Source organism: Macaca fascicularis, chromosome 2 (genome assembly GCF_037993035.2).
Source record: "Macaca fascicularis isolate 582-1 chromosome 2, T2T-MFA8v1.1".
NCBI classification, from domain to species: Eukaryota; Metazoa; Chordata; class Mammalia; order Primates; family Cercopithecidae; genus Macaca; species Macaca fascicularis.
The window spans coordinates 6,283,793-6,311,233 of record NC_088376.1 but is presented as its reverse complement, the minus strand read 5'-3'; the positions used below and the strand labels follow the sequence as shown (position 1 = coordinate 6,311,233).

The 27,441-nt window shown below is 36.1% G+C and overlaps 1 protein-coding gene across 4 annotated transcripts in view; it reads right to left on the bottom strand.

The window, feature by feature from the left end:
• The window catches only part of FGF12 (fibroblast growth factor 12), a 588,596-nt gene that overhangs the window by 176,225 nt on the left and 384,930 nt on the right, over positions 1–27,441 (bottom strand). For all 4 annotated transcript variants that reach the window (XM_005545394.4, XM_045385234.2, XM_005545393.4 and 1 more), the window contains one exon: positions 8,130–8,233. In XM_005545394.4, the coding sequence (XP_005545451.1) occupies positions 8,130–8,233 (104 nt within the window). The remainder of the gene's footprint in view (positions 1–8,129; positions 8,234–27,441) is intronic.

Sequence of the window (27,441 nt, the reverse complement as noted above, 5' to 3'; positions counted from 1 at the left end):
GTTTGGCCCTCACTTCACTTGAATATTGGACACATAAAGAACTTGCCCCAAAAGAGGTGCAGTCATTGCCGTTGGTTTCTGGAAGGTAATTTGTGTTTGCCTGAGAGCCTTGGGCTAAATAGAGAATAACACTATGATTTAGGGTAGGGGCTTTGGGTCACACAATATCTGTGGAGTCAGAGGCTGGGACCAAGCACTTGGGCAATGAATGAATCCTGCCTACATAACAGGGGCCAATGACATCTCTTGACATAGAGGCTCAGGTGAGCTTCCTGTTGGTGACACTCCATGTGTATTATCACATGTTGGTACTCGAAGAGTAACATGTCCTGACTCTAGGAAGATGACAATAGAAGCTCAGCATTTGGTACTTCTACTGAATCCTGCCTTAAGTATTTCTTCCCCTGACGGATTTTAATCTGTGCCTCTCCTGACAATAAACTGTAACCATGAGTAGAACCATGGTTTTCAGTGAGTCCTGTGAGTTCTTCCGGAAAGTTATCACTCCAAAGGTGATTCTGTGAGGCCACAAACTTGCAGTTGGTGCCAGAGTGAGGGCAGTCTTGAGGACTATGCCCTCTAACTTTGTAGTTGGCCTAAACCCCTTACAACAGCTAACTAATTATGATTATAAGAGCAAACCATAACAAAATAAGAACTGTATCTATTTCATCCACCTTTATATGCTCAGTACGCAGTCTGGTGCCTGAGATGTGGTAGAGTTTCAATCAATATGTATCAAACAAACTTCAGGTTTGCTGAGACTGCTTTGAGGTCAAACCAGCATTTGTGCAGTGGTTTGTAAGACTACCAATTAAACTTTGATCAATGTAATCATAGCTAATTGTGCAACAATTGTATGGAATTTGTTCCATCTATACTTGAAATAGGCAATTCTTTAAAATTCAACAAGTCTTTATTGAGAATCTTCCTTTCCCAGGGAATGTGTTTAATGCTGTGGTTGGGAAAAATACGTGGCCCAGACGGCCCAGATAGCAAAGATGAATACAATGTAATTCGTGCCCACCAGCAAAATAAAAGTCAAGTGCTCCGATATCACAGCAGAAGTAGCATCTAATTCTCACAGAGGATGGACAATGGAGACAGGCGACATATCAGGTAAGATTTGAGCTGAGCTTTAAGGAAAATTATGAGTTACACAGGTACAGAAGAGAAAAAGGCAAACATAACAGTATCAGTGATAGCACTTTAGTAAATATTGTTTTTATTCTTTACATATTTTATCACACATACCATTCTATCAAGTTACCTAAAATATTATATCACTAGTGTTCTAACTACAATTTGAAAATCTAGCTTTATAACTAATGTCATACCAAATGATGTTTATCTATATTTGTTTTATTTAAACAACTTTCAGTTCAAGCAACTCAAATATAAAAAGATGTGAGTAAATTTACAGAGGATAGTCGAGGACTTACTTGGTTTTTATCTTTTCTGTATAAAACGAAAATATACAACTCCTTCCTCACTCCCAACCGAAATGCCTTTAAGCACTGTGAACATTTGAGAAAATGTCGGTGGTCTTACAAGTTTTTTTCAAAAACTTTTTTTTTTTTTTTTTTTTTTTGAGACGGAGTCTCGCTCTGTCGCCCAGGCTGGAGTGCAGTGGCGCAATCTCAGCTCACTGCAAGCTCCGCCTCCCGGGTTCACTCTATTCTCCTGCCTCAGCCTCCCAAGTAGCTGGGACTACAGGTGCCCGCCACCACGCCCGGCTAATTTTTTCTATTTTTAGTAGAGACGGGGTTTCACTATGGTCTCGATCTCCTGACCTTGTGATCCGCCTGCCTCGGCCTCCCAAAGTGCTGGGATTACAGGCATGAGCCACCGTGCCCGGCCTCAAAAACTTTTAAAACTCAAAAAGAATAAAACATTAAAGGATATTACATTTTAAATCAAAACTGGTTAAACAGCAAAATTTTTAAAAGGCACTGTCTATGTATAAGGTAAAATTTGTAGAAAAATCTGTTTCAACAGATTGTAACACAGAATGGTATTTCCTGAACTATCCAAGAAGGTGTTTCAGAAACATAAGTTTCCAACATGCTTAACCTTCTTTTGTTTGAGAAAGAGATGCCTTATAGAAATTTTTATTTACTCAATTTTTTAAAGTTATTTAATACCATTAAAATTATCTTGGTCTTCCTTTCTAAAAGGCACTGTGAGTTTAAATTTAATCAAGGAGTTGAAAAACATGTATACTGAAAACTACTAAACATTGTCAAAAGAAATCCCATGTTTATAAATCAGAAAACCTAATATTCTTCAAATGTCCATACTACAGGAAACAATCTATATATTCAATACAATTCCTATCAAAATCTCAATGTCATTTTTTGCGTTAATAGAAAACTCCATTCCAAAATTTATATAAAATCTCAAGGAACCTCAAATAGCCAAAACGATCTTAAGAAAAATAAATAAAGCTGTAGGTCTCACACTTTCTGACTTCAAAACATAGTAAAAAACTATGGTAATCGAACAGTATGGTACTGGCACAAAGAGACACAAACACCAATGGAACACAATAGAGAGCCCAGAAATAAACCCTCTAATGTGTGGTCAAATCATCTTCAACAAGATTACACAATGGAGAAGGGTTAGCCTCTCAACAGGTGGTGTTGGAAAAACTGCATATCCACATGCAAAAGAATGAAATGGGACCCTTACCTTATACCGCATGTAACATTAATTCAAAATGGATTACAAATCTATGCATAAGAGTAGACTGAGGCAGGAGAATCACTTGAACCCACGAGGTGGAGGCTGCAGTGAGCTGAGATCACCCACTGCACTCCAGCCTGGCAACAAAGCAAGACTCTATCTCAAAAAACAAAAAATAAAACAAAAACAACAAACAAACAAAAAACCTTCTAGAATAAAACATAGAAAAATCCTTCATGACATTGGATTTGGCAACTACATCTTGGATATGACACCAAAAGAATAAGCAGCAAAAGCAACAATAGACAAATAGGACTACATGCAACTTTAAAACTTCTACGTGTCAACAGAAACAACGAACAGAGTGAGAAGGTAGCATTCAGAATGGGAGAAAATATTTGCAAATCATATATCTGGTAAGGGCTTAATAGTCAGAATCTATAAAGAACTCCTACAACTCAATAACAACAACACAAAACAACTCAATTAAAAAGTAGGCAAAGGAATTGAATAGACAGGTCTCCAAAGAGGATTTATAAATGACTAACAGGTATGTTAAAAGATGCTCATTACTACTAGTTATTAAAGAAATGCAAATCAAAACAAAATGAGATATCATCTCACACCTGTTAGGATGGCTACTATCAAAAGAAACAAAAAGTATCAAGTCTTAGCAAGGATGTGAAGAAATTGGAACTTTGGTGCACTGTTGGTGGGAATGTAAAATGATGCTGCTGATAGGGAAAACAGTATGGTGTTTTCTCAAAACAAAACAAACAGAGTTACCATATAATCCAGCAAGATCTTGACAAGGTATTTGTACATCCATGTTCCTTGCAGCAGTAATCTCATATCCAAGAGGTCAAAGTAACTTAAATGTCCATCAATAGATGAATAGATAAACAGAATGTGGAATGTACATAACATACATTAAAATATTTTAAACATTAAAAAGAAAGAAATCCTGTCATATTCTACAACATAGATGAATGTTGAGAACATTATGCTAAGTGAAATAAGCCAGTTACAAAAAGCACAAATACTGCATTATTCCACCTATATGAGATATCTAAAGTAGTCAAACTCTTTGTAACTGTAAGTAAAAAATGGTGTTTGCTAGGGGCTGGGGGAAGAGAGGAAAGAGAGGTGTTGTTCAATTGGTATACAGAATTTTAGTTTTTCAGGACAGAAAAAAGTTTCTGTAGAGATTACCTACAAAGGAAAGAATATTAAACTGATGGCAACTTCTCCTAATGAACAATAGATACCAGAAACCAATGTAATATTATTTTCCAAATGCTGAGAAAAATATTGGTCTAGTCAGAATTTTATAACTACCTGAACTGCAATTCAAGAATGAAAGTGAAAGGAAGACATTTTCATGGATACCAAAAGCAAGTTCACCATCCACACACCCTCACACACAAAACAATCAAAGGTTTAGTTTAGAAGAAAAGTGAAATCAGAGACCAAATTTGATATACACACACAAACAAAAATTCTACGCATACAAATTATTCAAAACATTCATTAATTTAATAGTTATAAAATAACTAATTGTGCATATGATTTTATTTTAAAGTGCAACTAATCAAACCGGCAGCAAGAAAGGCTGTGGTCTTTACTAGCAAGAAAACACCATAACGTCCATAAGCTGTTGGAAAGGAAGACAGAAACACTCAAAAATATTGAGCAAAGTATGTCGTTATTTATACATGATTTTTAAAAATAAGACTAACCACTAAAGGAATAAAAATATAGTCTAGGGTTACAAACTTGCAGAAGAATTTAATAAAATAAAATCATGTGAATAAAACAACAGAATGTTTTTTAAGAAGAAAAGAGAAGCAAAAGGAAATTTAGAAAAATACAAACTACTATGGTAAAAACATATCCAGATACGTCAATAATCTCATCAAATACATATGGATTAAACTCACCTATTAAAACACAAAATTTCAGAGCAACTTTTAAAACTACAGCTCTGTGCTTTAGACCTAACAGTCACTCCATCTTTGACACTCTCTCCTCCTGCTTCCTGGTGAAGAAATAGAAATCAAAAGTAACAAGGGAATTAATTCCTAGCTTAAAAATAAATAGAAGCCAGGTAAATGACGTAAATGACACTAGAAAAATGATACTACTTGTGAATCTTTTGGGTTCTAAATGAGCTTATCTAGGTTCTCTTAGTTTGCCTCAGCCCTCTCCTCTCTCTCAATAAACTGCAGTTATGACCCTTATTGGTTGCCCAACTACAGTGTTGCCCACGACATAGAAAATTGCTTTTCAAAGAAATTCTAGCCTTAATGCATACCAGAAACACCTCAGGAAAGTCAAAGTTAACGGATGATTTTTAACTCACCAGGGGAAAGCATTGTGATTGTAAGTATGAGGCAAGTTTGATTTAAGTGGAGAGAAGAACCGAAAATCTAGATACCCCACTAGGTTTACAAAGGTAAACTCCATCACAAAAGAAACTGCCTCTTGTGGCTCAAGATCCCACCCCCTCTTAACCTCAGATCTAAGCCAGAAAGAGGGAAGGAATGCATCTCTGAAAAGCTTCAGAGGATGAAACCACAACCCAGCAATCCCTCCAAACTCCCTCCTTCCCTTATACAATTGTCTCCTGCTTACAATACTGTTGGCAAACTTTCTGTGTTTTTCTTTGTTATGGACCTTTGGGGATCAACTCTAGTCTAATAAACTGAACTCTACAGCTGCTGTGGAATTATAACCTGAATTATGACCTTTTAAATACACATAATACAGTCTACATTTAGCTGCTTATTTAATGACTGATTAAATCTTTAAAGTAAGACTAACTAGAAATATTCAAAATAACATCATCTTGTCTTTTTTCTTATTTTAATTCTTACATTTAAAATGGACTCACAATAACTGGACATTAAGAATTGTCAGAGCTGTGATACACTAAGAGAGCCCATTATTTTGACTGAAAATGTATTTAAGTGTTATTTTGAGCAGAAACTTTGAAAAAATGTGTATGTACACATATAGCATGTTAAGTGTATATTTTGATCTGAATATTTTCAGGAGTAAAATATTAACTTCAATAATTGTAATACAAATGACAGATGTATTACTAATAAGCAAGTATGATGTACCTGTTGGAGCCAAAGGAAAATTTTCCCTTCACCCTCTGTAGATTAAGTGAAAATCGATGGACAAAAGGCTGATTAACAGGAAAAAGAAATACAAATTTATTAACGTGCACTGGGGAGAATCACAGGGTGATCACCCCACCATGTGAAATGTGGTATACATGGTTATATACCCTTCTTTATATTTATTTATTTATTTTTTATTTTTATATATGGAGTCTGGCTCTGTCACCCAGGCTGGAGTGCAGTGGCGCGATCTTGGCTCACTGCAACCTCTGCCTCCCGGGTTCACACCATTCTCTTGCCTCAGCCTCCCGAGTACCTGGGACTATAGGCACCCGTCACCATGCCTGACTAATTTTTTGTATTTTTAGTAGAGACAGGGTTTCACCAAGTTAGCCAGGATGGTCTCGATCTCCTGATCTCGTGATCCGCCCACCTCGGCCTCCCAAAATGCTGGGAATACAGGCGTGAGCTACCGCGCCTGGCCAATACCCTTCTTTTTAGAGGAAAGGGAGATGGGGAGGTGTGGACGATTTTATAGCGATAGCAAATGATTCTGGGGGGAGTTCAATGAACTTAAAGAACATACAATGAGCTGGGACGAAGTCTTTTGGATCTGCAGAGCAGACCGTGGTTTGTGACAAAACGCTGCCTAGGTGTATTGATGAACTTCAGTCTTCCTTCCTGTGATATGAGTTCAGTTAATGAAAACTCTGGGAAGAGACCAAAGGTAATTGTTTTCTTCTTTGGCAGGTCCGAGCTTAGGCAGATAAGGGCACTCCAGAGAACACCTTCATCCTGTGCTTTGGGAGACACAGGATTGAGCCACAGGAGGCAGAGGGAGTTCAGCGAGACTCTGAGGCGGCTGCTTGTGTACAGCATGTAAAAACACCGTATTTGAGGGTATCAATTTCTGAGCTCCAATATACCAGAGATTTGTTTAATTGAACATTGGAAGAGCCTAATGAAAACTAGTCAATAACGAATTTAGAATCCAGCAGACATATGAGAACTTCCAAAATAACCTTGTGCTATTTACTGAGATCATAGAAAGTAAGGGTGGAAATCTGTAACCATGATTTTCAATGAATTTTTTTCATGAACTACAAATAGCCAACTCTCTTACAGGAAATACACACACACACACACACACACACACACACACACCATTCAGTGCAGCCACATTCTCTCAACACACAAATTATTATTATTGTTATTATTATTATTATTATTATTATTATTATTTTGAGATGGAGTCTTGCTCTGTCGCCCAGGCTGGAGTGCAGTAGCACGATCTTGGCTCACTGCAAGCTCTGCCTTCCGGGTTCACGCCATTCTCCTGCCTCAGCCTCCCGAGTAGCTGGGACTACAGGCGCCCGCCACCACGCCCGGCTAATTTTTTTGTATTTTTAGCAGAGAGGGGGTTTCACTGTGTTAGCCAGGATGGTCTCAATCTCCTGACCTCGTGATCCGCCCGCCTCGGCCTCCCAAAGTGCTGGGATTACAGGCGTGAGCCACCGCGTCCGGCCTCAACACATAAATTATTATCCTGAGAGTGAGAGAAGCAGCAGAATTGTGTTCGTAACTTTAAAATATGTCAGTGCTGATAACGTAGCCACTGATGCTACCTAATTTTGCCAGTTTGAGATGTGAAAGAAGACATGATACAACATGGTGTCCAACATGCTCATTTGAAAGGTCCAAAATTAAGCCAGCAGAGGAAGATAATTTGCCCAAAGGGATATCAAGATAGTACATGAAATGCAAATAAAACTCAAATATCCTTTCTCATAATCAAGAGCTCTTTCCATAAATTCATACTGCCTTTAAGTTAAAGTTATTCTGAGACTCTGACACAGTAGATAAAACATAGACCTACTAAATACAAACAAAGCCACAATCCATTATGAAAGTTTTTTTCTCCATGGTAGGACAGAGACTATTTCCAGACAAATTGAAGAATTTTCCTTCCTGAGCCGTCCTCTATGCTTAAAGGAGAGATAACAAGAGAAAAGAAAAATGTCTTGCTTTTTGAATTAGACAGAAAGGTAAAATTCCAAAGGGAGAATATTCTGCAGAAATGGAAGCTAGACACAAGGAATTTATATTGCATGGAGAGTAACTGCAATATAGTCATTCAACAAGACATGGTCCTTAACACTCTAAATTACAAAACCTCAAAATAATCCTGAAAAACGGGATCACAAAATATAAAATGACTTCAACTTCCAATTTTCTTGCCTAACATGATGGTTACTCCATTACCTCTCAGTGGTAGTTCACACACATACACACAAACACACACTACAATGTACTTACAGAACTGTAGAGATAGCCTTCACCATTCATGGCCACATAGAGGCTAGCCTTCACTCCTTGGATGGCCACTACACGCAGGCCCACGGGAATTAGATTGAAGAGAGCTGGGGGGAGAAAAAGAAAGGAGGAAGGGATCAGTGACCTTTTGAATAAATAATCTTTTTTCTTATAATAATTCTTTTGAGAATTAAAACCTATTAATTGAACTTGGTAGAAAACTGGAGAGAGAAAGAAATAAAGAGAGGTCTAAAAATGAGGGAAATTGACTTCTTGACCCTGTGCCAGCATTAATTACCTATGTAACTTCAGGTAAGTTACATAAACTCTGTACAAAGGGGTTGGATTAGAAGGTCTCTAAAGGCCCGGATCTGAGATTTCAGGATTCCTGATCCTTAAAATTACCCTCAAACAGGGTAATATAAGGTAATTTTTTCTAACAAACAAATAATATGAACCGAAAAATTCTCAACAGGAGAAAATGTATCTGTAGTCATAAGAAATAACAAAATATTATCTTTACAACAGTCCAAAGCTTCTTGTTTTTAGTCTTTTCCTTGTTGTTCCAAACGTTATATTGAACACAGAAGAAGAATGCAAAAATTACTGACCTATTGGTGGTAACATTCAGATAAAACTTTTTTCTTGATATCTCAATTTTTTACATGTAAATAAAGAAAGATAAACAGATGGATAGATGATTGACAGATAGCTTAAGCTATAAAGGATATATTTTATATATTTATATCCAGGTGGGAAAAATTCATGTATGTGTATATATGTATGTGTATATACACACATATATACACATATATACACATATATATACACACACACACATATACCCAAAACCATTAAGAATTAATTTGACAAAAGTAATTCAACATCCTAAGATGAAATGGGAACATGCTTGCAGTCTTTACATATTCGAGTTGCTCATCACTCAAAGTACTCAATAGTCTATATGTCCACTTGGAGATGGAATTTATAGATCAGAAAAAAACATACCTAAGAGAACCTTCTATTTTTCTTCCAACAATGTATTTGTGTCCTTGGGAGAACTTCAGTTACTTTTGAGATCACAAAATGAGCATAAACAGAAAACATTGCCCCCACCCCGAAACAATTCACATTGCATATGGAAGAAAAGCAATCATACACTTAGGTTCTGTAGATGGCAACATGGATATGAATTAAGTATCTCATGGTTGTGTGCATACGAAAATATCTCTGCAGTTCATTTCAGTATCCTGGCTTCATTAGAAGTTCTCATCCACCTTTTCTATTGATAAAATTCCTCTCGGTTCTCGTCTTCTTCGTTTTTAATACAAGATACACATAAATTAACCCGAGGGCTACTGTTATTCAGGGATGCCTCTATTTTCCTGGGCTTCTCTCAACCTAAAATAGTAAGCTAAACACACACACTCGCAGACACACACTCTCACAGTATTTGGCTTTCAGTCAATGTTCAATGGACAGGTGTAGAGGATCAAGCCTTAGACCACAGGTTTGGTAGAACAGGATTCCATTCTTAGCTGTTGACATTGGATCAGTCTTTTTGCCTCTTTGAACCCATTTCCACATTTGTCATGAAAACTGAGACTAGATAAGAAACTATAAGTAGTTTCTCATAGATTAATTGTTGGCTCAATTTAGATTTGAACTGGTTTTATTTCTTGCTATATTCTTACCAGTGTCCTTGTGTTACTGAAACAACTTAAGAAACACAAGAACTAGACAAAGTCTAGTTGGGGAGAAAAAGCTAAGACATATGGAATAATATGATACAGTGTATAATTTACTTCTATAATTAAATATAATATATGCACTCTCTATATATATTTTTTCTCTATATTACAGAAGTTCAGGAAAATGGAAGCTCTGTGTGGCCTGAAGTATTCATGGAATGCCTTACACAGAAAATGGAACCTGAGTTGACACTTAAAGAAGCAGCAGAAGTTGAGAAAGCCAAGAACAGAAAACATTTTAGTGAGGCAGGAAGTTAGGTGGTTTTGCAGAGTAATGTGTGTATGCAGAAAGGGACTGGCAGATTGGAGGATCTGATTTATATTGGGGGGAAATGAGAAAGAACACCATGTAAATAAAATAAGGATAAATAACTGCGAGCCTGTCGCTCTAATCTTAGATATCTAGACTTTACCAAATGGGCAACAAGATGTGTGCCATATGAAAACTAGAGTAAAAACACAGATTATGAGTATGAGATTTGCAGACACACAGTTTCTAAACCCTCCACTAAGTTACATGGCTTTGAGCTATTCATTTAACTTCTCTGCCTTAGTTTTCCTATCTGTAAAATGCACATGATAATCCTTATTGCACAGAGTTGATAGAACCAAATGCATTGTCATGTTTCTGAAAGTGATTCACAGAGACATGTCCTCTCGAAGAGCTATTTGTCATGAACACCTAATTCTTCTGTTTGTCAGGTAAAGTTACCATAAGGCTACTGTAAAAACTGACATATTGCCTCAGTAATACTTTTTAGTTTATATTCAGCAGATTGTTTTAATGCTTTAAAATATAATACTTTATATTTGTGTAACAATTTTCAAAGTGCTGATATGTTCATTAATTATATTTGATCCTCAACCATAAATGCTGTGAAGAATTTAGGACAGAATGATTATCTTAATTTTTAGAAGTACAAAAAGATTTAGAGTTAACCCAGGGGAAAATGCATCTAAACAAAGGCTTTCAGGCTCTCTAATGGGGCTACCTGTTCGAAACATCATATTTCATCTTTTTGTTCTTTCTTTCTTTTTTTTTTTTTTTTTTGACAGAGTCTAGCTCTGTCACTCAGCTGGAGTGCAAGTGATTCTCCTGCCTCAGCCTCCCGAGTAGCTGGTATTACAGGCACCCACCACCACACCCAGCTAATTTTGTATTTTTTGTAGAGATGGGGTTTCACTGTGTTGGCCAGGCTGGTCTGAAACTCCTGATCTTGTGATCCACCTGTCTCGGCCTCCCCTTTTTGTTCTTTTAATTTCCTCTAATATCTGTTCTTACCTTCTTGCAAATAAACAGATTATTCAGCTACATCTTCTTACATATCCTGCAACCAGATGTAGGATGTAGGTCCTATGAACTCACTACTAGTCAATGAGATGTGAGTCATCACATCATTACAGGCTTGAGGAATCCTTCCTTACAGACAACTTATAGGTGTCCTTTGCACCCCTTCTCAACCTTTGCCTATTGCTGTTTGAATGGAGATATGGTAGCTGGATCATCTGAAACCACAAAAACAAGGACTACTCCCCAGCGGGTGTTGGCAGGTGAGCTGGAAGGAGTTGGGTCCCTGAGAGCTTTGTGGAGCAGTGGCACAAGTCCAACATTCAATTACCCAGGTCTGGCTTTTATGGGAGAAAATAAGTCCTTGTTATTTTACTCTGTGCAATGCAGAGCCAACTCTAATCCTAACTGATAGAGATGCTAATGAAAGCAGAATTCATATGCAAGATATGAACTAGATGCAAGGTACTTCATTTTAAATAAAAGCAAATACTGGAAAATATTAAGTTCACTGACAATTACTGTGAGAAGGAGAAAAGACTTTCCAGGATAAATGCTAGGAACACTGGTTTACGTAGCTCACCATAGAAGGAAAAGCAACTATAAAATTTTTCCTACATGAAGAATGACAGCAAACTGATAACGCTAGGCAGGGACAAAAACAAGAAACCTGTTTGAAAGTTTTATATGAACCACAAGATGATAATGGCTTTTAGCTGGTTTGCTTTGTGAGACATACCAAGCCCATTTTTAAAAATCAGTAAATGATTTGAAATGCGACTTTATTGGTAAAAGCTAAACACGGTATCTCTGGAAACGTCCTCATCTGCCTCCTAAAAATCCCAAAAGGCGGCAAATGACTTACTCTTATCCATTAATTATCTTCTGGCTCCAGCTCACAGGAGCCCTTTGCTACTCCTTTCACTACTCCTCAAAGCCACTGTCCTAACTCATAGTAACTGGGCTACTTGACTCCACCCACTCTTTAAGTCCCTTGCATCCTCTTATGCCATTTTCCTGCTTACAACCTGCAGTGATTCCTTTCCTCCCTGTCTCCAGTGTCCTTTACAACCTGGCTCCAACCCACATTTCCAGCTTATCACCTGTCACCCTTTCCATCTGCTGTAACCGGCTTCACAGAGCTTTTTGCCATTTCCTAAGTTCCCCCTCAATCTTTAACTAGGCTGGAGTTTGTCCTCTTTTGTCCTCTATCTCTTTTTGGAAAGCTTATCTTCCCACTTCTAAATTTGGCCAACTCTTTTCATCATTTAAGGCCTACCTTGTTGAACTCCCCCATAAGTCTTGCCCAAAGCCCTTCAGAAATAATACTTCCCTTTTCCAGATGGCTTATTTCTTGTGTATATTTTGGTAATGGTATTTAGAACATGGTTTTAGAGTTCTTTGTTTATATCTCTGTCTCTATCCCTACAATGCAAGATTCTTGAGGGTAGTTGCTGTAATGTCTAGCCCAGTTACAAGTACATAGCTTTATTAAATAAATGCTATTATATGGGTTATGATAAAAACACATTCTTTCCAGGAATGTAGGTTTCCTTGTTACAATGAAAGTTCTTTTTAAGATAAAAATGAAATTAGAAACTTAAAGCATCTCAGCCTGATATTCAAGGTTAATCTACAACATACATTTGTGCTACATGGCACTTTCACTTCAATACTGAGTGCTTCTAGTAATTTGCTCTTCCTCCTCCTACCTTCTAAACTCCATCTTTTTGCTAACTTAGTTCCCTCTGCTTGGAATGTCACTCTCCCTACATCTTCACACTGAAATCCCTGACATACTTGAAATGACACACCAAATGCCAAGTGCTTTCTTTCACTTCTTAGCTGCCCTATTCCTGGATCCAGACTATATTTATCACAATTTATAGTTTTATTCCTCTAAAAAATCTGTTTCCTCTCCCAACCACAACTAGATTGTAAGCTCTCCAAAACAAAACTCACATCGAAACTACACTTGTATAATACGAGGAAAGGAGGACACAGAGAGACACAGAAAGAGAACGAGAGAGAGAATACGCAGGGTAGTATATATTCTGTGTATATTAGCAATCCCAGTAAACATTTGTGGACTAAATACTACAATTATATACAAAATAGAGTCCAAGTATTTAATCTGACATTCAAAGACCTTCTTAAACTTGTCCTTTCCAAAAGGGGTATCTTGTTCTAAATCTTTTTGTAAAGTTGACTCTTGTATTTTAAAAACTGAAATAATGGAGCTGGTACTCTTGGCTTCCATAAACCAAGCTCAATCATAAAACCTCATGGAAAAAAAGGTATTGGAAAAGGTAATGAAGGGGAAGTATAGTCTCTTCAACAAATGGTGTTGAGAAAACTGGGTATTCACATATGAAGGAATGAAATTGGGTCCTTATATTATACCATACACAAAATTTGCTCAAAATTGACTAAATAATTAAATGTGAGACCTAAAACTGTAAAACCCATAGAAAAAAAAAAAACATAGGGGAAAAAGTTGACATTGGCCTTGGCAAAGATTTATTTCTTGGATATGACATTGAAAGCACAGGCAAATTAAAGCAAAAAAATAGACAAGTGGGATTACATCAAACTAAAAAGTTTCTGCAGAGCCAAGGAAACAATCAACAGAATGCAAAGGCAACCTATGGAATGGGAGAAAATATTTGCAAATTGTATATCTGGTAGGGGTTCAATATCCAGAGTACATAAGAAATTCCTATGACTCAATAGCAAAAACAAAATAAAACAAATAAGCCAATTAAAAAATGGACACAGGGCTTGAACGACATCTCTCCAGAACAACATACAAATGGCCAACAGATATATGAAAAGATACTCAACATCACTAATCATCAGATAATGAGCTGTGAACCTAAAATAAACACTTCCAAGTTATAAAATATTAAAGGATCACTTTGATTAATCATGCTACATGAAAGATTGAATTATCTCTATATTTATCTCTACAAGAAATGTATAATAAAAAATTGTTGTCATATGGAAAGACATTCAAAAATCATATATCCACAATAATGGGAAGGAAATGCATAGACTTGCTGCTATCAGGCAATTAATTAAAATACTGTATTATTTTCCTGAGTTTTATCATCTTTGATAGTTCCCAGCTTTTCAAAATTTAAACTTTTGTGGTTTATTTTCTCACTGTAAATACTCAATTTTGCATCTAATTTTCATTTAATTATATTTATTTTTTTGAGGGAGAATCCCACATAAGCTTCAGGACCTACAAAACCTAAGTCATTCTCAGGCTGAAATTTCAGTGGAAGGAGAAGATGAGAGAAAGTAACAAATGAGAAAAGAAAAACTAAAGAGATAATATTCATTGAATGTCTACTTTTTTTCAGGCATCCTGCTAGGCATCTTGATATGCAAAATGCCATTTTATTATAAACTCAGTATTTGACTACTTGAAGTAGTCAAAGTACTTAAAGTCATTTAACAGTATATAAAAATCCTAACTTCTCTGAGGGGTACAAAGTGAAAAATAATTGAGAAAATGAAAAGTACCATCCTAACCTTTGGGGTAGGACCTTGGCCTTAGTAAGTTGAGCTCGCATACAGCACTTGTAAAAACCTAACTTAGAAGTCATTTATTCTTACCATAAAAATTTATTGAGCACTTACTGTATGCCAAATATCACGCTGAAGCTAAAAAAAAAAAAAAAAAAGAACATAACAGATGTGGTCTCTAGTGAAAAGACTCTTATTTGTGACTCTTTCTGAGGTTTCCACTATTTTAAGGGCAAGTTGAAGGCACCAGAAACTTTTATTATGAACCCTAATGCCTAGCATGATATCTTGGTTTTAGACACTGTTATTCAATATTTGCTGAATAAATAAATGAATGACGAGTAGTTTCTCCTTGCTCATGTTTATTCATAACTTTTCTAGGACACATTTTTATAATTTAGCATGTAAGAAAAAATTGAAGATAATATGTATTACACATAGACTAAAGGAAAGCCAAAAAACCTACATGGTACAAAGTCTGAAATGGCAGAATCATGGGATGCATGGGCCGGGTGAGGATAGGAGTACATGTGTGTAGAGTGATGCAAGGTTGGAGGGAGTTAAGAGGAAGGAAAGAGTTTGGGGAATCTGTTACAATTGAGATATTAAACACCTTGTCAGCAAGGCGTGGTGGCTCATGCCTGTAATCTCAGCACTTTGGGAGGCTAAGGCAGGAGGATCACTTGAGCCCAGGAGTTTGAGACTAGCCTGAGAAACACAGGGAGACTCCATCTCTGTAAAAACAAAAATAAAAATAAAAAAATGTAGTCAGGTATGTGTGTGTGTGCCTGTGGTCCCAGCTACTTGGAAGGCTGAGGTCGGAGGGTTGCCTGCACCCGGGAAGTCAAGGTTGCAGTAAGCCATGACTGCACCACTCCACTCCTGCCTGGGTAACAGGGCAAGACTCTGTCTCAACAAAATAAAATAAAAGATAAACATCCTGTCCAATGATATCGGACCAAAAAGTGTACGTTGTAAAAGTGTTATGTTTCACTCAGCTTAATTTCTACCTGTGCATTATCCACACCATATTATTCCAGTAAGAAAAAGGTCACAATCCAAAACACATAGGAAGACAATGTGACAACCAATAAGTTGCAAGGAAAGAGAAGAAGAGGAAGAGAGGGAGAGAGGGAGAGAGGGAGGGAGAAAGGAGGGAAGGAAGGAGAAAAAAGGCTCATTACAAATTGTCTCTGGAACTCGTAAATCCAGCATCTTTCCGAGCAACTTCTAAGGACAGACTCGTTATTGCCTGTAACGAAGAAAGGTAGAAAAGGGTACAGTCGTCTTTAGAAATTCTAGGTCTATTTTGTCAAATGGCCAATAAAAAAGATGCAGCCTATGACCCATTACAAACCCAAGGGAAACATTCTGAGAGAGAATGGAGATATTTGGGTTTATGATCTGTGCATTTTCAACGTTAGATTTCATTGAAAATTCAGTATCGTTTCCAACATCTCAAAATGTTCTCCATCAAGATATTTTATCAGAGTGTGAATACGATCATATCCTACAAAATCTTAAATTATAAGTTAAGTTAGTACCAGGTTATTTTCTCTTACAATAAATCCTACAGTCTCTCACAATAACATCTGTAATTACGATATTTATAATATCTGCAGGCCACTCAATTGGTTTTTCCTTAGTTATGAAATCAATATTTACTTCTGTTATTTATAATTTACTTAAGTCAATTATTCGCCCTCCCCATTCTCAATAGGAAAATTCTATTATTGACTATCCAGCAAAATAGTGAGCTCTTAAATCTTCCAATACAAAAGTGGTTAAATTATGGTACAATGGAATGTTCACCCAGGCAAATTAATTATTCATTCCTTTACCCTAATTCCACAGCATTCCATACACAGCACTTATCACAGTGCTTATTCATATTTATATGTTTGTCTGAGTTTCCCTGAAAACTAGGGATTCTTAGAGTATAAAATATGTATTTGTTTTTGTTTTGCATCCAGATTGCATTTCAAAATAAAGCCTAAACAATTGTTGTTACTGAATTTAACTCTCTAAAACAGCATCTCTTACAGAAATTAAAGGAAAGATGTAACTTGCCCTATTCTTTTAGCTTTTAAGTCAAGGGAACAAGACTCAGATGAGGACTGAACATAGCTATGTAGAGGACATAGCTGTGGGTCAGGAGCCCTAGTTCTAAAATTTAACAGTTTTGTGGTCTTGGTGACTCCAAATAATTTAATGAGGTTGCAATTTTTTGAATTTCTGCAATCAGACCTTGGCAATGACTTTGAGCAGTAGGATATAAATAACTCCCACATGCTTAGTGTTCCAATAATGGAACACTAGGCATAAATGAGTTAACCACTTTGAACATTTCTTGGCTCTGAATGTTTCACTGGATTGTTATGAAGATCAATGAGATAATAAAAACAAACCACTTTTTAAACCATAAAGGATACAATGCATCACTATCAGTGTTGCCAGTGGTTTTGTTCCCATTGTTGTTTTCATATCTCCACATCTGGAGTTTTCATAGTAGGAGGAACATGGTTGGGTGATCATTATTCCATATTTCAACTTAAATTTCTTAAAATGTTATGGAAGAAAAAAAAGAACGTATTTCATCTTCTATTATTGAAGCTCCTGTAAGCAAAACAACTACGTAGTTAAAATAAAACACTGTTAAGAATGTAAACATCAACATACTTCAAGCTATATTGGTTCACTGCTTTAAGTATGATGCCTTATTTTATAAACAACTGGCCAAATAGTCCAACTGACTGATTTATTTTCCCACTGAATTTATTGACTTACCGAGCTGACTAGTGGTTTGGGACTTCAGAGACTTAAATTTTTCTTCTAAGCATTGGCTGACGGTATACACTGTGGGTTTTCAGCATAATAAAAATGAGCAGCATTGTGATCTCTTTCTTTGATAAACGGTAGTAGAAATGTTTGCCTTAGTTCTGGTAGAAGTCCTGTCATTGGCTTTTAATCCTGATAATATAATATAACCTTTCCTACCATAGTTCAAAAATGTTCAAAAATTTGCATAATTAACAAGTCAATTCAACGTGATTCTTTTTTCCATTAAGATGAAAAATGAGGCACATCACTATCGATAATGAAAGCAAATGCCTGTCATTACTCATTCTCCGGAGCCCTTTGTCTCACACAGACTTGTCTCGGAGCCCGTCTGAAGAATTCAGTGAACAGCACAGGTGATGGTCCATAAGATCAATGGGCAGAAACATCTTCCAAGAAATCTTTGCATGTTTTGAAGCTTTTAGATTTGCATCCTCTATAAACCTTTCATCAAACACTATGTTGCCAAAATCAATACTATGGCCTATTAGGTTTATTCATTAATTCATCACATATATTCCAGACATTGTGCCAGGCGCTTGTAACACAGTGGTAGAAAAGACAGAGATGGTACCTGCCATCATGGTAGTTAAAGTCTAAAATAGATAAAAGTAACCACATGTGTACTATGTATCCGTCTTTACAGACCAGGAAACTGGGACTCAGAGATATTGTTTTCCGAGGGTTATAAAGTCAGCTAGTGAAAAAGTTAAGCTGTGAACCTAGATTCTGGGGGCTACGAAGCTATAAAATATTATTGCTCTTAAGATATAAAATAAAATTCTAATGATAATAACTCAAGTAGTTGTGAAGAAAGTGGGAAAAACAGACTATAATAAGAAAATGTGAAAACCTGACAAGTAATTTTTTAGCCAAGTAGAACCATTCTACTCAAAAGGTACGAAATCTTTAGTATTTCTTAGATAAAATTACACACAGGCAATAGAAGCACACTTATTTGAGTTGATTTAGATACGCTCAAACAAAGCTTTGTACTTTGTTATCATTAATACCTAAATAAGAAAATATGACTGCCTAATTCCAAAAATATTAAGTGGATCTATAGAAATAAACATAATGTGGAAATATTTTTTTTGGAAATTAAGGGATAAAAAAGGACTTGAAAAATAAAATGATTTTGTCCTTACTATTCTCTACTTCAAAATCTCTCATTCAACCCATGTCTACTATAATCTCCAGTCAGAAAATTTTTCTAAAGTATAGAATTTCAGTCACTGCTCAATAACTTGCATTGGTTCCCCATTTCCTACAATATAAAGCCTACACTCCCCTAAGTGTCAGTTAAGACACTCTAAAATACGACCCCATGATACTTCCAAATAATCTCTTTGCTTCATGCAAGCTAGTGGGTTAATTTTTCCCTAACATGGTGGGAGCTTTCTCCACTTCCTAATTTTGTGCCTCCTTAACTGAAATACAACTGTCCTAATCTTAATTTATTTATTTTGTTCCCATTCTTCAAGAATTGGGTTAAACCCAAACTTGTTGATTACTATGGCTTTTGAGGATCTGTTAGATCTCTGAAATCTGGTGATTCTTCTAATCACTTGGTAGTACCAGTGACACTTTTTGTTTTACATTAAGATGTAAAACCTTTTATGCTCTGGGAACAGCTAGCAGGCAGGAATTGTATCAGATTCATTTTTGTAACCCAGTAACTAGGACGCAGTTGGCCATCAATATGTTGCTATTAATGAAAATAAAGCATGCATATGGCAGGCATATGTGAAAACTCAATCATTTGGTTGTAACTGCCCGAAACAATGTCTTAAGGAGACAATTGAAGCCAGGCAACAATGAATGTTGTGAGAATTTAGTGATGTCTGCAGCGAACACAGGAGGGGGTACTTGAGCCATTGATTTGTCATCTCCCACTTGAGGGCCTCCTTTTATAATAAAATAGCGTGAAACATTCCATAAAAGAACAGCAATGATTTGCACTGTACTTTAAAAATCAATATCTTATTGTATAACTTTGACTCAAAGTTATAATAATACAAATTTGGAATGCAAACTTTAAAAATTGAAGGAAAAAACCAACTCTCCAGGAGTCATTTAGCTGAATGGTTCACAGACTTTGCTGCATATTAAAACCTTCTAAAAAGCTTGAAAATGTTGCTGTCCAGACTACTCTCATAATAATTAAATAAAAATGCCTGGAATTGAAGACAAGTATTTTTTAACTCTTCAGATTATTCCAGTATGCTTCATCATTGAAAACAATTTCAATTTAACAATTTGAAAGCAAGTTCAATAACCTGGGATAGTTCTAGCAAGCTCACGTGCTATACTGATTCTTCCTAAACCTTACCAATCAGTGAACCAAACCTTGCTGCTCAAAGTGTGAATGGCATCACCATCGTCTGGAGCTTGTTGGAAAGGCAGAATCTCAGGCTGTATCCAAGAATTATTGAATCAAAATTTGCATTTTAACACAATTACAATGCATTTAAAGTTTGAGAAGTGCTGTGTGCTTGGTTCTCAAAGTGTGGGTCCTCATCCAGACGTACTGATTCAAAAAACCAAGATTTGGAAGCCATTGTTGAGAACATGGATCTATGAGGTGCGGCTGCTGTCTTCCTTCACGTCTCGGTAGCACTTTTCCGCCCAGATCATCAGTAGTGTCAAAGACTGGGAAGAGACCATATGTAACTGTACACTCCAACCCCTTCAGAGGGAAACTCCAAGTGCCCTGGACGTTAATCTTATCTAAATTAGACGTCGATCAATTCTCCCAAAGAAACGAAGGTTGCTCCAGGGCCTAAAAGGGTGCTGAAACTACAGATGTGGTTCAAAAATGGCCTCTCACCCAGTTTGTCAAAGCTCAAGTCCTTCATTTTTCCTGAAATTGCTCTTGATCAGTCTTCAGTCAGCATTGATGTCTCCTGTTAAGACTTTCCAGGCCACTTCCTTCCATAAGGATACCTTTTGATATTATTAACTTAAATCTCCTACATATTATTCCCATTTTGTGGATGAAGAACTCTGGTTTCAAAGTGTTAAACTAATTGCCCAAGTTTATCCAGCTGGCAGGTGGAGATACCCATAAGAATATCCATGACTGTCTGTCCCTAAAATCAAATGGACTATTTATAACACTATCCTGCTTCCTCAAGTATGGGAAACATTCTGGTGCATACTACAGAAACAATAAAAGTGATGTTTTCTGCTCATACCTCAGTAGGAAGGAGCAAGGAGTTCTCTTTAGGATATTTGTAAAAATTCAATTGTAATACTGTGGAGTGGGCTTAATAATGCTGTACAGACATAGTTGGACATAGGTATGTGTTCCACATTCGGTCTCAATGTCAAGGGAAGCAGATGTACCAAGTGCGACCTCACTAGATCTTGGCTGGATGCCTGTTCAGTACCACTCTATCTAGGCTGCTGAATAATACATGAAAATATATATCCACATAAAGACACACACATCCTACACACCTCAAAATTCTCAAATCAGATACATGAAATAGGCAACCGAGTTATTTAAAATCTTTAAAATTATTGTACAATGGTTTACTATCTCTAAAAAAAGTTATAATTTATATTTTAAATACATCAAACATATTGAAAAATCCTTGCAAGTTCACTGTTTAGCCTGTCTAAAGTAAACTACCATAATGTTTTAGAACTAAACCACGTCGCCTTCTTAATGCCTTTTAAAAGTGCTGTCAGAAGAATGCAGAGGTATGAGTTAAGAGATTATTATGCACTGGGAAATATTAACCAGGAAAAATAAATTCGAGATATAGTGTAAACTGGGTAAAGGTATTAACATTGGAACTAACCTTGCTGAACTCAAATCCTGGGTCTATTGTTTAATACCTGTATGGCCATGGACTAATTATTTAACCTTCCTGTGCCTCAGTTGACTCATCTTCAAAATAGAAATGATTATAGTACCTTTTATAGGGTTATTACAAGACTTAACTGAGTACAATTTTGAAATTTTTCATACCCGTACTAGACATTTAGAAAGTGTTGAGCAAATAGTTATTATTATCTGGTATGTCCCCAAGTCATAGATTAAGAAATAATGATTAACACATAGATGACCATTTTGTTTTCCAAATCTTTCATTCCAAATATGTAGTTCTTCTTTATCCTTCATGGTAGTATGCCCTGGAAAATACTAATCCATATGAGTATACATTTATAATTTATACCTTATTTAGTCAGTGGCTAAAAGTAGTGCTTAATCAAACCAGAGACATATAGGAAACTCTGCTGCAATTCATGAAGAATATGGACAAATCTATACAACCTTGCAATCAGTAACTTATGTTGAAGATGGAGCACAGGATACGGATATAGTAGAACTGAATTCTACTCACTCTACTTGAGCTGAGAGCAAATCAACTCTCACTTCAGAGCCTCAAAGTAAAGTAATGAATTTCAGGAATTTTAAAGTAATCTCTAATTCTCACTCATCAAAACTTTAATACCTTTTCCCACTACTTCAAGAAACACTCTCTTTTTAGTTTCTTATTCTTAAAACACCTGAGTGTGTATTTTCTTTTTCCTGCAACATATGTTTAAATTTATACTGCTGCCCTTAGATGAATAATAAAAAAATGACTCTCTCTCTTATGGGCAAATATACCATTTACATATTTTAAGAAAATGATGTCTCTATAATTATCAACATGAATATATATGTATATATATTCATGTAACACTTTGAGAATATATGTAACACTGTGAAAGTGTCTTCTTTTACTACTATTGCTATAGAATTCACTTTTCCAAACTAAGCATACTCAATATTCTTCCTATTTTCATAATAGAAAATAATTTCCTTACTCATCCTTTGAATTCTCTTAAATTATCTGTCATTCTCAAAACAAGATGCAGGCATGATCCAATTAGCATTCATTTTTCAAGCTGGGCATTGTCACACAAAGTCATATTCATTTTTGATGGGGTTGTTCTGTGAATTCACTTTCATTCATTGATTCAACAAATACTGAATACCTAATATGTGCCAGGTATTCTTTTAGGTGCTGGAGACATAACAGCACAAAATGCAAAGCTCATTGCCCTCATGAAGATTACATTCTAATTAAGTCTTTCAGTTTCAATGGTATAATGATTATACTATCGCTACTATCTATGAACTTATCCGTATCCATTATCAAGGCCTTACTCATTATTAAGAACTTATTACAGGCCAACACAGAGATTAAAGCAGGCATCGTCAATGCCCTTAAGCAGTTCATAACCAAAAAGAAGTCAGCCGTCATATACACAATAAATACATACAGATGAAACAGCATAAAATCATGAGATATATAGTTTGTTCAGAGAAAAAGTAGAATGTACGGTTAAATCAGAAATAGGTTTCAAAGACAAAAGGCTTTTAGAGGATGGCATAATTAGTGGAAGAAATAACATAAGTATACGATAGAATGAAAAAAATGTATGGTATATATAAGTAATACTTTAGTAGTAAGAAGACATAATAAAACAAGTAGGTATATTAGATAGTGGTAAGGGTTCTAAAGATGAAAACAAAATTCAAGTAGCCAAAGGAGACTGAAATATTGAGGACAGGGACTGAGATGTATGTAGATTAACCAGAAAAGATCTTTTCGAGAAAAGGCTTCTCTTTTGAGTGGGGTATGAAGACTATGAGGGATTAAGCTATTTAAATATTTGGAAGGGCATTCCAGAAAGAGGGGAATAGCTGGTCCCAATGCCTTCAGGCAAGAACAAGGTTGGCGGGTTTGAGGAACAGCAAGAAGGCCAGTGGAAAGAAAGAAGAGAGATAATGAGGAGGGATGAAGGAGGCAATGGTTGAGATTATATAAAATGCTATTGGTCATAGGAAAAAGGTCTTGGCTTTAACCCCAAATGATATGCGATGAAAGGGATTGAGCAAAGAAGTGAGTTTATTTCATTTTATCTTTTAACTGGGTCACTCTGGCTGCTGTATAGAAAATAGGCTGGCAGCGGGAAGCTTGAAGTAAAGAGACCAGTTAGAGAGTTATTGCAAGAGTCCATACAAAGAGGATAGTAGCTTGGACTAGGGAGTGGCAATAGGGGTATTGAGAATTGCTTGAAATCTGTGTACATATACACTGAAAGTAGTGGTGAATTCACTACTGTGTTCCAATTCAATGCAAAAACGATTGTACTATTTGCTCTTACAGTTTCGCCTTCTTTTGTAATGTTTTTAAAATAAAAAGTTTCCCATTTTTCAAAGGTGAAAACAAAAATCAGTGTCAACTTAAGGCTTGAAAAATTTCAGATCTATCAGAGATATTGGATATTATATTTTCTAAACACCTCATTTTACAGACTAGAAAACAAAGGATTCATTCCTCAGAGGAGAAATGATGGGGGGGAAGTAAACCAAGGAACAGAAAGTTTGTGGGACTTAAATAAGTTCACTCAGCTATTTAGAGAAAGAACCTGGACTGGAAACCAGGCTGTCTGACTCACAGCCCAAGCTACTTTGTCTTAAAATTGGTGATATTTAAGGGGGTTGTACTGTTCCTTTGAAGTTGTGTTCTGTTATTTTGATTTAACAAACATTGAGTGAAAGCCACAGGTATCTCAAACTGAAAAGTCTTCAGGGCCTAGGCAGGTAGGAAGAAAATGTGGAAAAAAAGTAGATGCATCTGTTGCTTACATACAATCATTCCTGCTTCCCAGGCGTGCCAGCTAAATGAAACACATTTGCAGCTCTTCAGGTTTTGGAAAATCTCCATTGCTTGGCTAGGCAGAAGGGCAAATAAGGAAGTCATACTCTAATAGGGAAAACACAAAAGCAGATAAGGAACTGCAGTATATAATGTGACTTGTGCAGCTGTAAACATGCATAAGCCTCAAATACAGTAGAGTGCAGTGAGTGAGCGTGGGGTTTTGTATGGGGTGACAGCTGAGACGAGATGGCTAAAGAAGACCTCACATGGATGAAAGAAACAGGAGTTGAGGAGGGTTCTGAAGGGTGAGAGTGGCTTGCCTTGTGGATAAGATTGGCAAAGACCTCACAAGCCAAAGAAATTTGCATATGCAAAAGCTCCAAGACATACAAATCTGTGATACAGGCTTACCTATTTCACTACATATTTTTCATCTTTTTTTCTTTTTTTTTGTAATTCTCCAAACTTATATTTGATCATATATCTGTCCAGAATTGAGCTTTGACTCTCTTCAAGTAATTAATGAAAATGTAACAGATTTCACACATGTTTAAGATGGTAGAAAGTTTGAATTTCAGTGCCTACAGACCTCTGCTTTCCCTGTTATATTAGGAGTCAGATCCCCATAGAAATAGGCTTCACAGTCCCAGAACAGAGATTGCCTTCATTAGCAAATGTGAGTACTTCAAATCCTGGGGGTAGGGGAAAGATGCCAGTTGTACTTGCTGCAGTGCATCAGAATAATCTGGACGGCTTGTCAAAACACAGATTGCTGGGCCCCAGCCTCACAGTTTCTGATTCAGCATGTCTGAAGTGATGCTGGAAAATGTGTATTTCTAACAAGTTCCCAGATACATAGACGCTGCTGGTCTAGGGACTAGACATTTTATGAATCACTGACTTACTCTTCAATACCCACCAGTGTAAACACCTTCAAATTCTTCCATATAACAATAGCTGCCACTGCTAAGAATTGTATTTCTGTTAAAATGGTCACTGTGCATGAGCTCCTTGCAAATAAAGGGTCTCTCATCCCTACTGATGAAAATAATGACAGCAGATGACATTTATTAAGAATTACTGTGTTCTAGATACAGCTTAAAGCACTTTTAAGGAATCAAACCATTTAATCTACACAGCAGCCCTATGATCTAAATATTATTATTATTGTCATTTAACAAATGAGGAAATTTAAAACAGAGAGGGGTTAAATAACTAATTCAAAGGCAAAGAATCTCAAGTCAGATTACTGGGACCCAAATTCTGGTTCTAGCATTTATGTGTTCAACTCTCTAGATCTTTAAACACACTTTGAGACTATCACACAGGGGTTTGCAAACTGATGATTTCCTGCCTGCTGGTAACATATCTTTCAGAACAAAGGGTATTTAGGGAAACGGAAGTTGTCAATCAGTTTTTCTGAACATACCTTTACTTCTATATCAGAAGTAAATAAAAGACTATCAAAATCTTAGCGATTCTTGGCTCCTCTAATTTTGTACTATCTGAATTTGTATAAATCAGAGAAAGTTTATGTGACTTGCTCAAGGCCAAAGCACCAGTCATCACACAGAGCCAAAAACAGATCAAAGACAACCTCAGTCATCAGCTCTTTCTAAGAATACATTTGGTTAAGCAGCTCCAATAAGATTTTTAACTACTATGTATTCTGCCTAGAAATACGCCCATAAAAAGTCACAGAGTAAATAGGAAAGAATATAATTTCAAATGACTCGTGTTTTGCTTTACTGACCGGAAAGATACATGGGAGTAGAAGTCTTATGATAAAAAATGTATATAAGATCAAGAAGGAAGTGAGGAGTTGAGGCTAAAAAGTCTGCAGGAGTTATCCCCTTATGATTTTATGTAAGGGGATAAGTCATTCAAGAAAATAATTAGTGTTTGCTCAAATTTTCCACAAATATTATTTGGAGGCACTATCTTTAAAATTAAAACATAGTCAATGAAAACAAATTTCTAACAAATTTAGAACATCTGTTTAATTTTTTGTAGTACCTGCATGCCCTTGTAATAACAAATACAAGATTTCCTTCATAATTTTCCTCAACTAACCATGTGGATCATACTTCTGTTGATAATTTAGCAATAAAAGCTTCTGCTGACTTTGGCTGTGTCTATATACTTGTGACTGGTGGTATCAAAACATCATATGTTTGGTATTGTATAGAAAACATAACTGAATGACTAAACTTTTACATTTCCAATTGGTTTTCTGAAAATCAGACACAGAACATTTTGAAATGTTTGTTGATGCTAAACTCATAGTGAATTTAATACATTCATAAAATCTAAAGAAAGTATATTTATATTCATAATTGATAAGAACATAAAGTATTAGAAATCTAGACTGAGAGAATCTTAATAATTTCCAGATTAACTAAATAGCAAATATAAGAAAAGAAAGAATACATTACTAAAAACAGAACACAGGAGACTTTTTTAATAATTTTGAATAAATAAAGACTTTTTAAATTGGAAAGAAAAGCTAAGGGCAGAAAAACACATTTAAAATAAAACAAAAAAGAATAAAGCATGGCAAAAAAAAAAAAATCAAAGGCAACAGAATTAGCAAAAAAAAAAAATGGTAAATCACAACAAAAAACTGATTTTTTAAATACAGATTTCCTAAAAATAAAAAAGGACATTTCATAGAATCAGATATCGACAGACAGTTCATAGAAAAGGGAGTACAGATCACCCTTAAACAAGTGTTCAACCTAACTCATAATTTGAAAAAAATTAAAATTTATTTTAAGGTAGCAAAGAACCAAGTTTTGTGTTTGTTTGTTTTTGGTTTTCAAGACAGAGTCTCGCTGTGTCACCCAGGCTGGAATACAGTGGGAAGATCTCTGCTCTCTGCAACCTCCGCCTATCTGGTTCAAGCAATTCTCATGCCTCAGCCTTCCGAGTAGCTGGAATTACGGGCATGCACCACCATGCCTGGCTAATTTTTCTTGTATTTTTAGTAGAGACAAGTTTTCACCATGTTGGCCATGGCTGGTCTAGAACTCCCAATGTCAGGTGACCCACCCACCTCTGCCTCCCAAAGTGCTGGGATTACAGGTGTCAGCCACTGCGACCAGCTAGAACCAAAAGTTTGATAACACATTTTGTTGACTAGATGATAAGGAAACAGACAATTTTAGAGTAAATTTGTACAATGGAAAGCAATTAGGTGATACCTTTCAAAATGAAGAAAGCACATACCCTTGACC